Below are 13,161 nucleotides of genomic sequence, written 5' to 3'. Positions count from 1 at the left end.
AGTTATTGTCTTAAATCTTTGGGAGAGATCGTAAGTGTTGGTTGCTGATCTTCGGGGCTGCATTACAGTAAAGTGATGTTATTTTCATAATTTACCCGACCTTAGCCATTTATCCACATTACTGATGATTACTCATCAAAAAACTCATTCTTTAGACATTTTGTGAAAGAACCAATAGTCAACCCTACAATACACCGATCAGTAGTAATGGCCAAACGAAGCCTCATGAAGCTTTTTTTTTTTTTTTTTTTTTTTTTTTAAATAAAGGAAATACTTCATGAGGCTTCATGAGACGATCACTACTGATCAGCCAAAACATTAAAACCAGTGATGAAGTGACTAACATTGATCATTTTTGCTACAATGCAATGTTCTGCTGGGAGACCTTTGGTCATTGCATTCATGTGGATTCCACTTGACTCCCTCCACCCACCCAATGGCAATGGCACTCCTTGTGGCAGTGCCCACCCAATCAATGCCTTTAGCTTTTTGTCATATTCCTTGGGCCATTCCCGAGTGGTCTCTGCAGTGTAGCATGGTGCATTTTCCTACTGGAAGCCATGAGGAGAGCTACTTGATCTGAAAAGGTGTTCAGGTGGGTCGAGTGCATCAGGTGGCATCCTCATGAATTTCTGGACCAAAAGTTGCCCAGGAAAATATTGCATTGTAACAACATGATCAATGTTATTCACATTACCCAACAGTGGTTCTAATTTTTTGGCTCATCAGTGTACTTCAAAAATGATACTCATACCTTGTTTTCTCCATATCACCAAGCCCTATGCCTGCCAGCATCTTACCAATCAACACACTGCGCCTCATCCAGCAACATTCTCCTAAATGTCTTATATTTTCTCTTATTTTCAGTTAAATAAAAAAATAAAAGAAGTCAACTCCAGATCCACCGATTGTTCTCAACCATCTAAATCTGCTCTTACCCAGCTGTACTGAATGATGAATCCTACTTGGTTGTAAGTAGCCTATTAGCATAGGCAACACCTCATAAACACTATATAAGGGCAGGTGTGTCATTGTGTGCAAAGACTCTGGCACATGGCCAAGAATTGGAGAGAAGCCACCAAAAACGCTGTAAGAAGATGCTTTGCAGTCGTGAGAAAACGTGAGATAAAGTTAATAATGTTTCAGACTGTCAGTACTGGTGTTACAGGAAAATTGAAAACCAAGCAATGAAAAACAACCTGTGGCAGCAGTGGTGGAGGAAGTATTCAGATCTTTCATTTAATTAAAAGCACTAATCCCACACTGTAAAAGTACTGTTACTAGTAAAAGTCCTGCATTGAAAATATTACTGAAGTTAAAATATACAAGTACAATAAGGGAAATGTATTTAAGTATTAAAGTACAAATGCATTTAGTTGAAAAAAATAAAATAATAACTGAGCACAGACACTGCAACATGATATATGTAATTCCATCTTTGGCTCAATAAAAAAACTTGAGAAAAAAATAAACTACCAGGGAAAGCAGCAAGTCGTCATATTTGAGAATCTGGAACCATGAAATTTTTTTTTTGCGTGAAAAATGAAACTATAAAAAAAAAATACTTGCCAAATACCAATTCATTTTCTAATTGATGGAATCATTGTATTACTCTGAAACACAATCTAAATTTGATTATATGATATTAATGCATTTTTTTCAATGTTCCTTAAATGTAAAACTTGTGTTTCCTCATGATGGACAACAGTTTGTGGACTGTGAAAGCAATGGTTTCCCCTGTCTTTGAGAGTGCTCTTGACCACACATAAGATTTTCTCTCACCTAAGAGAAGAGCAAAAATAAGAAAACATTGGTGAATTCCAGAAGAAAAAAAAAGAACAAATTGTGGCTACAAACAAAATAGGAGAAATTCTTTTCGTTTATAGATTCCTGCATGAGGCTCAATATGTTTTATTCAGTCTACACAAAAAATTCTAGAACTACTCATGTTTTTTGCTTTTTATACCTATAGATGAACTGCATCTAACAAAATGTTGAACTACCCTATAAAAAAAAAGACCTACTGTGTAGTACTTGTAAGGCTGAATAGAATCGTCTTAAAAGTGAATTGTTGTGTAATGACAGGGACAAAGTGCTCATAGGAGTCATTTCACGATCTATTACATTGTGTGTTCACTTTGTGGTTCAGAAAGAAAAACACATTTAGTTAAAGGTGTATAAATAATTTATTATCACACTTAACATGTTCAGAAGCAATAATATACAATTAGCATTTGAATAGTATACATGTTAAACAGAAACTGCACCTTTACAAAATCTATACAAAGGATAACTAATAGGCTGGCTAATCTTAAGTTTGATGCGTCTCATTTTAAATAAAAATATATACTTTGTCATGCATCATACACGCATACCGATTGCTGCAAAATATTGCTTTTGATGATATAAGTCAGTCACTTCATCCTCTCAAAGAAACCAATCAGTGTTGCCAAATGATAGATCAATGTGTCTGGAACCATGAAACATTTTCAGAATACACACAACCTTTGTCCTGTTAGATATTATTATTTGCTTGTTACTACAGCTTAAAGGAGGCTAACAGATCATTAATGAGCAAAAAGTTTTAATCTTGTTAGTTTCTGATTTTCCTTTCTGGCTGGCACTTGTACACAAAATATTTTAGTTTCACTTTCTATTACTACATTACCAATTACTTTGAATGCATACGTAAGTCATCATTTGTTACCGATCAAAATTAGAACTGTAGTGGAGAGAGGTCAAGTAATTTGTGATGAACAGTTGATTGACAGATTCTCAGATGATCAGCTGAGAAATCAGACATCGATATTTATCTTCTGACGCTTGTTGGCAGTCAGGATGTGTGTGACACACTGATGTCCAGCATCATGTCAGAATTACATGCAGCCTAAATTACCTCCAACAAGATTTTTTTTTGTTTTGTTTATTATTAAAATGTTTTTTTTAGATCAGATAAAGGAATACAGGCACAATATATTATATAACAATGAAATTGTGAATGAATCCATTACATGATGCATAATATTAGAATATTCAATTCCAGCATTTTTTTTTTCAAATGCCCTTTTTCTTTGTCAATCAAGATAAACAGTGCATAAATAGTTCTGTAATTGGCTGTCCACTCATTCAGTAGTGATGGCCAAATGAAGCCTCATGAAGCATTTTCTTTATTTTCTGAGCCCACTAGATGGCACTTTTTGTTCAACAAAAGGTTGAAAGCATACTGAATTGCTATTGTTTCAGCCTCTCTCTTTAAACCAAGAGCACCACCTAGAGGGCTCAGAAAATAAAGAAAATGCTTCATGAGGCTTCATTAGGACATCACTGTCATTCAGGCCAAAGCAACAGCCAATCACATCCACCCTGTTTCGCCCACATATTGCTGGAGAAAAAAACAAAAACAAAACAACAAAAACAGGCTGATTCTTCGTGATTTTTGTTTTACACTGAATATTTTGGGCCTCATATTAATCAGAAGGTAACTAGAGATATAGTTTATTTCTATGGTCAAAGTTTTGTAGCTGTTGTATCTCACATGAACTCAAAATAATTCAAGATATTTATAACCACTCATAACTCCAGCTCTGCAGCTGCAGTATAACTAGTAACTAGTATTACTAGTTATAGAAACTAAAAAACCTGTCATTCGTGTCAGTCTGTTGATTGGTCAATAGAGAACGGTCACTCTGCTCAGGGCTGTGTGTTGTTCCTGTGGACTATGGCAACCCTAAACTCCTGCGCTTGCCTGAGATGGACTAAATGCACAAATCCACTATTTTTTCAATATCCCATGGAGAGAGATTCTCACTACAGCCTGTTCTATTTTGTTCTGAAAATGCTGGTGCACAACCCCTTTCTGTGAAATTAAATGAGTGGCAGACTTCCATCTGTGTCACCAGTGAAGAGCCAGGAAATACAGCGAGTGCTGGACAGAGCAGTGAGTGACAACAACCTTGCCCACACTTAAGGGTACTGTTTGCAATGGGAATGCTAAACAGGCCTAGGGTCTAGGTACCGTGTCTGAAGTTACTTTTGGTTCCAGAGGTGCTGTACCAAAAGTGTTTGGAGGAAACAGGGCTATATTGTGCATGATTTCAGTCTGTATAGTCCAAACACACTGGACCCGACATTTACCATGATGCAACTTGTGTCTTTGATTGTGTCTCTCTGCTCGGTAAATAGTGATGGCCTCATGAAGCCTCATGAAGCATTTTCTTTATTTTCTGAGCCCACTAGATGGCACCTTTTGTTCAACAAAAGGTTGAAAGCACACTGAATTGCTATTCTTTGAGCCTCTCTCTTTAAACCAAGAGCGCCATCTAGTGGGCTCAGAAAATAAAGAAACTGCTTCATGAGGCTTCATTCTGCCATCATTCCCAGTAAACATGCCAAGAAATAGCATTTTTGTGGTTTTTAAGCCCTACCTGAGATTATCATTGTTATTATTATTATTATTATTATTGTTATTATTATTATTATTATCATCACAACAGACCATATCACTGCGCAGAAGGAAATGTGCATCTACTTATGGATGAAAGGCTCAAGATGTAAACATTAATGGCATCCTCCTTTGCTGAGTTGTAATGTTAGCTAGCTCAGTGGTGCTAGGTGGGCTAGCAGTGGCTATGCACTTGGTAGGTGTATTTCAGAGGAGAGAAAATAGTTCCTACATGAAACTACTCACAAAAGGGTTTTTAAACACTTTTTTTTTGTGCCGTCTAGTTAACTATTATATTTGAGAGAAGACAGAAATCTCTGTGGTCGATATCTCCAACACTCGGCAACTCACACCAAAACTGTCTAGACTGATAAGTAGCCCTACAGGTAAGAGGAAAATTATGTATTTCTGATTCAGGGGTGAACTGTCCCTTTAACAAAAAAGGAAAGATGTTGAATTTGAGTTAAAATCATGTCTTCAGCAAAACGGAATCTTTAGAGATTGGGTCCAGTGTAGAGTTAGACAAAGTTTGATATCGACATAACTTTCATCAGTGTTTTGACTGTTCATCAATATCTGTAATTAGTCTGTTCACACTAATGAATGATACAGCTGGCTATAACTTTTCTCTGTTTATGCCCAGTTATGTCAATAAATCTTTTACAGCTCTTTTCTACAGCACAGATTGTAAAAAGTGACACGTGTGAGCAGTTTTCATGTTAATTTGTCAGGTACACAAGGTTTCACTGTAGTTGCACTTTGACATGGGAACATGAGCTTCCAGTCAGTCCCAGCCCTTTAAGACTTGACAGGCTGGTTTTCAGCGGTGGATGCAGGCTGTGCGCTGCTGTCCTCTCTGTTTACTATGGGCTCACACTCAGCAGAGACAAACCTGTTGACAATGGAAACAGATGGCTGGCAGTCGCTGACAGCCTTCTCCTTGATAGGGACGTACCGCCTGGTGAAACATTTCCACAGCTGCTTCCATACAATGTATAGGAGCTCCACAAAATTCAAAATGATACACAGAATGGATGTGCATCCCATGATGTACAGGAAGATCTTCTTTTCTGTGGCTCTGGAGATATAACAGTCCACTGTGTTGGGACAGGGACTCTGGCTGCAGCGGAGCAGCATGGGCACCTCAAAGCCATTGTACACCAAGTAGAAAGCGAGCAGGGAGCCTGCCTCAAAGCTTATCTTGAAGAACAGGCTGATGATGTAGGTGCAGAACAGACCTCCATCAATGCTCCCTTTGTCCTTGTACAATTTCCGCTTGTGTTTGGCCTCCCGGTGCTCCCTGTAGGCCACATGCAGGGCCACCAGCAGGGATGGGGTGGAGACCATGATAAGCTGCAGGGCCCAGAGCCGCACCTGGGAGATGGGGAAAAACTGGTCGAAGCAGGCATTCTCACAGCCGGGCTGCCGGGTGTTGCACACGAAATCCTTCTGCTCATCCTTCCACACCTGCTCGGCCGCCGCCACGTACACCAGGATCCTGAAGAGAAAGACCACAGAGAGCCAGATGCGCCCAATCACAGTAGAGTATTTGTTCACCCCACTGAGGACGTTCTCCAAAAAGCCCCAGTTCATCTTCCTCTGAGTCTCCTGTCAGGAAATAAACCAACAGTTGGAACTGAATAAAGCATAGCAGGGGCTGTTAAATGTTTGTTTACAGAAATATACCAATGTTTTTGCATTTTTTGACGAATTTACCACAGGTGACATACTTGTATATACACAGTACTGATGACCACATTCCTGGCAGCCATTGATTTCCATTCAATGCATACAAAATATAGCGCAGCAGAAGTGTGGGATATTTGTGTACATAAATCTACTAGTATTTTTGCTTTTTTTCCCTTTAATTTACAAAAAAGTAACAGACCTAATATGTATAAAATGCATGACCCTGTTCCTGGAAGCCATTGATTTCCATTCATTCCATACAAAATATAGCATAGCAGGAGCTGTTGGTTATTATTTATAGAAACATACCAGAGTTATTGCTTTTCTTTTTTCAAATTACAAATTAACACAAATTACATACTTAATATAAACAAAACTGACGACCCTGTTCTTAAAAGCCATTGATTTCCATGCATCGCATACAAAATATAGCACAGCAGGTACTGTAGGATATTTGTGTACAGAAATATACCAGTATTTTTGCATTTTTAAAAAATATTTCATAAATGACATACTTTATAAACAATACGGATGGCTACAATCCTAGAAGCCACTGATTTCCAATCATTTAAAGATAAAGCAAAGCAGAAGGATATTTGTGTACAGAAATATACTAGTGTTTTTCATTTTCTTTTTTTTTTAATTACAAATGAACACAAATGACATACTTTATATATTCAGTACTGATGACCATGTTCCTGGAAGCCACTGATTTTAATTCATTACACTACATTACGAAAATAATTTGACACTTTCCAAAAACACTGGCACAGTCCCACAAGGCTATAGTTTAGAGGACAGTGTAGCATTAACAGAAAATCTGCTCAACACATTCATGATAATCTACAATAGGGAATCATGTCTCTGTTCAAATTAAGGCAGCATAGTGTGGCCTCCTGTCTTGTCTTTATTTCATAAATATTTTGCCACCTGTCTTCTTCCCTATTCCACTGTTAGGATGGCAGTTGGAATCTTGCAGCTGATACTGTGCGTCAGTAGAGCAAATAAATTTGCAAATATTCAAATGACCACAAACCAACAGCTGGGTGGTGGGTTATCCACCCCCGATGATTGGTCGAATGTGGTGCTGCACATTCACACAAGTATGGCGTATTTACACATATTGCTCAGGGCTATGTAAAGACTAGAGCTAGTGTTACACCAAGTTCTGTGACCCATTAGATTCAGTGAAATGACCAGGATTTTCAATGTTTTGTATCATATCCTGTCGTACTTTATGCACATAGCTTTTAAACATCTTGTAGATATGTTTCCAGTGGCAACACAGCTGAAATTCTTTATCAGATTACAGAATTTGAACTATGGTTTCCCACCAGGGGTTCAGGGACCTCCAGGGATCCTTGAAAGAGTTTCAGGGGGACCCCAGAAATAGTTTATTTTCACTATTAAATTCATTATAGAAGTGAGCCCAATGTGAGTATGAGTCAGACAAATGATTACTCTGATCATAGGTTTCACTTTCTCCACAGTTATCTCCTCATCTGTTGTTGACAGCGGCAGAATTCTGGTTTAGATCATATCTAACTACCAAAGGGTTGTTGTTGTTTTTTTCAGATCAAAATGTCACCGAAAATTTACTTTGCCAGAAAATTTTGAGCATCAGACACTTAATTACCTGCATTCTGGGGATTTGTACGCACCAATTTGTGCTGTTTTGCCTCAATTTATGGTGTAAATGTCTTCGCTTTTGTCAAAATAAAAGTCCTCTGCTACTTTCATGTTTGTATTCAGGCTGTTCCCATGCAATGTTTGTACGTTTTCTTATGAAAAAGTAATGCACCAAAATTGGTACATATCCTGCGTAAAGATGAGCCAGAAATTATGTGTAAAACCTGTGTATTTGGGAGGACTGCGATCATGTGACCAATGCACTGACCAAAGCGAAGAATAAAGTAAGATGGATGGTTGAGATGGTGGAAGGGTAACAAAACACAGGACTTTCACCGAGGAGACCTGTTCAGAACCGTATGAACTTTCTTTAAGTCATTTAAGGGTCCGTCGTCATCATGTTTCTTTTCCTAAACCTAACCACAGTACCTTTACTTACATAAACCTAAACTACGTAACTTTATGTCAAGTACATAACATCAACTGTGGGGCGCTAATTCATAGGATTTCACACAAACTGTTGCATGAGATTACATTGTTTTATTGGGGGAGACAAAAAGGTGCCTTCCAAACTGCGATCACACCTGTTCTTGGAATTCACAGTAAAGTTTATGTGTTCAAAACAAAACAGAAAGTGTGTGATACAGCTGATATCACACGGTAGGCTACAGTTTGTTTTGAGTGTGGCTGGATAGGGTGTCGCCAAAATAACACCATTTATCATAGCCAGAAGCTATAAAAACAAAAATAATTGTTGAATTTTCAAATTTTAGATGGTCCTTGGATACATCATGTTAGATCAACACTTCCCTCATAAAAAAAAAACATCAAAATTAATTTATTCTACATGTCATTTAAAATTTTGCCAAAAATAAACTGTTTGCATGAAGTAACCAGCATGCAGGACAAGAGTATAAAAAAAGGAAGAGGCCTTTTTTTTTTACCTCCAGGATGTCATGTGATTTCTACCAGTCACTCCAGGGAGACTCAAGGAAAAATATTTGTAGCTTTTGGGAGGGTAACAAAAATGAACAAAACAAAAAACGAAGACACACGGCAGCCATCCCCCTTCCTCTCTCAATTGAAGAACAGTCCCTTAAAAATGTCTGTGCCCAATAGAGAGCTTTTTATGCTGACTGATAGGCTACTACAGTATTATTACTGTAGGGACTGTTAGTGTAATTTATTAATCTTCTGAATATAGGCTAATCATAGGAATTCTTTCAAAGCATCCGACATTTAACACAGTTTGATAGATGTTATGTGGTTCACTGTATGTTTGTAACAGGTAGGTAGCCGTAAGGACAGAGCTCATCACACACTATAGGCCTAATGCTATAATGTTTACTTTTCATTTAATAGACACTGATATGTCATCTTAGTAAAAGATCAAATAATTCATATAAAGCTGAGCAAATTTTATTCAAAGAGAGATGTTTGCAGAAACTTACCGATGGTGCCCAGGGGATCTCTCCTCTGTGATAGCAGGTACCTGTGCCGTGTGTCCTCTGCTGTGTGCACACCTGCAGGGGACAGCTCTGTGCCACGCCCTATTCAACCACACTCATAACAAACTATAGCCTACTGTGATATCAGCTATATCACACACTTTCTGTTTTGTTTTTAACGCACAGACTTTACTATCTTCCACATCACCTGTTGAGCATGTATGAAGTAAAGCGTGTGTGTGTGTGTGTGTGTGTGTGTGTGTGTGTGTGTGTACACAGACATCACCATGGAGCTGTCTAATGCAAATAATATCCACTGTCTGTCCTGTTCAGGCTCAGTGTGGGAGGAGAAATGACCTTAAAATACACACAGCATCAAATGTGTTTTATTTGCTTATTCTGTCACCTGGACTGACTCATGTAACTTTGATGAGAGTCAGATCGCATGGCACTGCTGGTGAATAATACATGTAACCTCAGGTCTGTGTCTCCCTGGTGCCTGTGTGTCTTATTTGACAGGTTCAGTACACTCTTGAAAAACATCCCAAAGCCTTTAATAGGTCTACTTTGATTGTGGTTCCCATTTTCTTCATGTGTGCCTGTGGTAGTTGAAACATTATATTTGTAGATTGCCCACAAAGCTGGAATTTATCCAACAACAAAGAGAATCGGAAGGATATTTTCAGTGAGCTGTTCCAATAACTGGGGGCGCTGTTCCCATGTAAATAGTCTATTTGAGTAAAGTGAGGTAAACTGGGATACCTGTCAAATCATCGTGAAAACCATCAGTACTTCCCTACTGCAGTATTACATGCAAGAAAGTACAATCTCCTTTTTAATTCTATGTATGTTTCATTCTATGTTACTAATGCAAATTAAACTTTTACACACTCAGCTTATAAAATATCATGACTTGTTAAAGTTTACCTACATTTTTATGAAGTATTTAAAATCACCCACAACGGAAAAATACTGTTTACATGTTTATACATCAGCAGTGGTGGAGCCACACATGAAACATTCAGGGCTAAGTGCCAAGTATAGGAAGACGTGCCTCACTTAGGTGATGACAACAGGACATAAGTATGAATAGTTCTTTAGTGCACTCGCATAATTGCAATGTGAAACTAACAGTAAACAGCTTAAATGTACACAATGTAACAAAAATGCAATCTTTGGGTTAGACTTTCAGGTGTGGAAAGGTCCTCAGTTTCACTCCTGCTACCTTAAAGGGTGCAAAAAAAGTGTCAGATGTTACCATTTTTAAGTTACATATCATAGATAGGGTAGGAATTTAGTGTGAATAATATTACTAATCTTACAATGGATTTTTGTGACACTAAGCTGAAGTGGAATTCACAGGATGAATGTTTATCTGACAAATTTGTATCCGTACCATAATAATCTGGGCTGGTCTAACTACAAATTAAGGATCCTCAACAATGCTAATGTGGTCTGTAATTCTCTGAGTAAAATATTAGGCCAATGGATGAACAATCACTCAGTTCCTGATATTTCTTTAGAATATGGCACAGATTTTGGGGCTTTGGAAATGGCTGAAGCCCCAAACGCCACCCTCTTGCTCCACCCCTGTGCATAATAATAATGATCCAGTATCTCAATAGCCTACATAATAGGCCTAATATTAATAAAGCCATTTTTGTCTGCATTAAGAACTTTAAATTAGTCTATTATCTCCGGGTCCTCCAACTTCCTCCCACAGTAGGGTGGCCCTGCCACTCGATAGATGGTATCACCCGCTCATAACCACTGGGGGCGCTGTGGCCTTTGACGCCGTATATTCACCACTCTCCTCTTCTTCTTCTAACTCCTCACAGTCGTCTTTGACTTTGCGACATGGCTGCGTCCAGGGAGGCAGCGTAGTCCAAAAGTCTGCAATGTTTATCTACCAAGCTTCTCTATCGTATATTTCTCCTTAGAGCTGCTGTTCACAGGTCTGACGGACATGTCGGATAAAGAGGTCGGTAAAGGGAAGGAGAGTCCCGCGGAAAAGGGCTTCAGGACCCCCGGGCTGAGAGGCGCACAGACCACCACTCTGTTCCGAGCTTTCAACCCTGAACTCTTCATTAAACCTGTAAGACACAAACACACACTCAGTTAGCTGGTCTTTGAGTCAAATAACGCTGACACTTGTTTCTACTGCTTAAAATTGAGCATAACCTCTGCATAGCTAGTATAACATGCAGACATGCAGCGCCAAAATGTTTCAATAAATCATTTTGTTACTCTGTCTTTAAATTATAACATTTCAATTAACTTACAAAATAATTTGTTTTTTGTTTGTTTGTTTGTTTTTCTATATTGTCCTCGCTCTTGTGTCGTCCTTTTAATGTTTACAGTTTGGAGATAAATTAAAAGACATGCAGGCAGTGCATAACACTAAAACAGGGAAAGTAAAGCAATTTACAGTAACAGACGTGGATGTATCTCTATTGTCTGGAAAGGTAAAAGACTGTCGAATTGTCTGTTGTCTGTGCATAAAAGTTCATTATTTACCCATAAATGATTTTAAAAGTCTTCAGTCAAGGACCACTTACTTGCCTTTTTGGCAAGGCAACCTAAACTGGGACCAAGTCATGACCAAGACCTGAGTGTATCAAGACCGAGACAAGACCAAGTCCTGATTAGCGCAAGTCCCACACTGCAAGATACAATACAATACAATACAATGTAGAAATGCAACCCATTCACGACATTTTTTTTTTTGAGAGCAGATACTAACCTGTCCACTTTTTTCCCTACCTAATTTTAGTGATCATCAAGTCTCTTCTTTAGTGGAATTAACATCATATTATACATGCATACTCTTACTGTGACAGTCCACCAGCAGAGGAGACATTAAATACAATGCTTTACAATGTATGTAATATTCATTCATTGTGCAAAATAATCCATAGTAACCAAAAAGAATTGCGGAGGGGACTTTTATATATACTGGAATTTTCTGAGGAGCTGAAGTATCCAAAGTTCTCTTTGTGTGAGATGAAGACAAGACAGAGTAAAAATACAGTGGAGCATGAGACAAGACCTTCAAAAAATGTATTACAACACTGTTTTCTGGAGCTTTCAACCACATCTCAAAGTTTTCACCAGCAAAAAAAGGCTATAAGTAGCTTTGAATTGAGGTTATTTTCTCAGATGCCAATGGAGCTTTAATCCTGACTGTTTTAAGAGGGTTCACAAGGGAACAGTGGCACTGCCCTTTTTAAAATTTCAATAAATCTAAAAATGAGTCTAAAGCAATCCGTAGACATCTTGAAATGATGTTTAGTGCACCTTTTTATGAATTGAAAATGTGTAATAATGCAGAATTAGCTGAGAAACATCTTTCCCCTTAACTAATTTGGGGCTTTAAGCTCAACATCAGCCTCATAAAATATCAGGCAACTATTTTGAGTGACACAAGTACTGTGAAATATATCCCCCAACTGGAAATACCTATCTGTTATTAATGGGTGAGTCATTATTATTTCACTGATGCAAAATGAGATAGTTCATCAGGCTACAGGATAAATCTCCTCCAGACATTCACTGTGACACAACACTGTGTTGTTTTGCAGAATAAACCAGTGATGGCGTTTGGACTGGTGACCATCACCTTGTGTGTGGGCTACCTGGGCTATATGCACGCCATGAAAGAAAACGACCAGCAGCTGTACGAGGCCATCGACAGCGAAGGAGAGAGATACATGAAGAGGAAGACCTCCAAATGGGACTGATGGCACAACATATTGTTTAACACTGTGTGTGTATGTGTGTTTATATTTTGTTATGACAGAGGGAAATTAAAACCTGAGTGGACTGAAACCTTTTAAGTCTGCTCAAATGCTTGAAACCACAGCTGGGAGAAAAAAAATCCAAGACAAAATCAGATTGTTTTCAAATTTAGTGTAATAAAAATATCTATGATGGAAAAAAAAATGTAAATAATAT

The 13,161-nt window shown here is 38.2% G+C and overlaps 2 protein-coding genes across 2 annotated transcripts; one reads left to right on the top strand and one right to left on the bottom strand.

Annotated features, from left to right (window-relative positions):
• Nucleotides 1-3,408: 3,408 nt before the first annotated feature.
• On the bottom strand, nt 3,409-9,397 carry gjb7 (gap junction protein beta 7). Its single transcript, XM_033649027.2, has 2 exons — nt 9,211-9,397; nt 3,409-6,049 (listed from the first exon to the last, which is right to left on the bottom strand). Exon 2 carries the CDS (start codon nt 6,032-6,034, stop codon nt 5,240-5,242), a length of 795 nt encoding a protein of 264 aa, XP_033504918.1. The 5' UTR covers nt 6,035-6,049; nt 9,211-9,397; the 3' UTR covers nt 3,409-5,239.
• A 1,633-nt stretch (nt 9,398-11,030) lies between these two features.
• smim8 (small integral membrane protein 8) lies at nt 11,031-13,035 on the top strand. Its single transcript, XM_033649028.2, has 2 exons — nt 11,031-11,302; nt 12,789-13,035. The coding sequence occupies exons 1-2, from the start codon at nt 11,174-11,176 to the stop codon at nt 12,945-12,947; spliced, it is 288 nt and encodes a 95-aa protein (XP_033504919.1). The 5' UTR covers nt 11,031-11,173; the 3' UTR covers nt 12,948-13,035.
• Nucleotides 13,036-13,161: the final 126 nt, after the last annotated feature.

The sequence above is a fragment of the Epinephelus lanceolatus genome, chromosome 13 (assembly GCF_041903045.1).
Source record: "Epinephelus lanceolatus isolate andai-2023 chromosome 13, ASM4190304v1, whole genome shotgun sequence".
Taxonomy (NCBI): Eukaryota; Metazoa; Chordata; class Actinopteri; order Perciformes; family Serranidae; genus Epinephelus; species Epinephelus lanceolatus.
The sequence above is the reverse complement of the archived record's forward strand: the minus strand, read 5'-3'. Positions and strand labels throughout refer to the sequence as shown.

Bases quoted from the DNA above. Each gene is read 5' to 3' on its own strand.
- gjb7 (XM_033649027.2), bottom strand. From the start codon at position 6,034: ATGAACTGGGGCTTTTTGGAGAACGTCCTCAGTGGGGTGAACAAATAC.
- smim8 (XM_033649028.2), top strand. From the start codon at position 11,174: ATGTCGGATAAAGAGGTCGGTAAAGGGAAGGAGAGTCCCGCGGAAAAG. The intron at 11,303-12,788 runs GTAAGACACAAA...GTTGTTTTGCAG, and splicing joins CTGAACTCTTCATTAAACCT to AATAAACCAGTGATGGCGTT.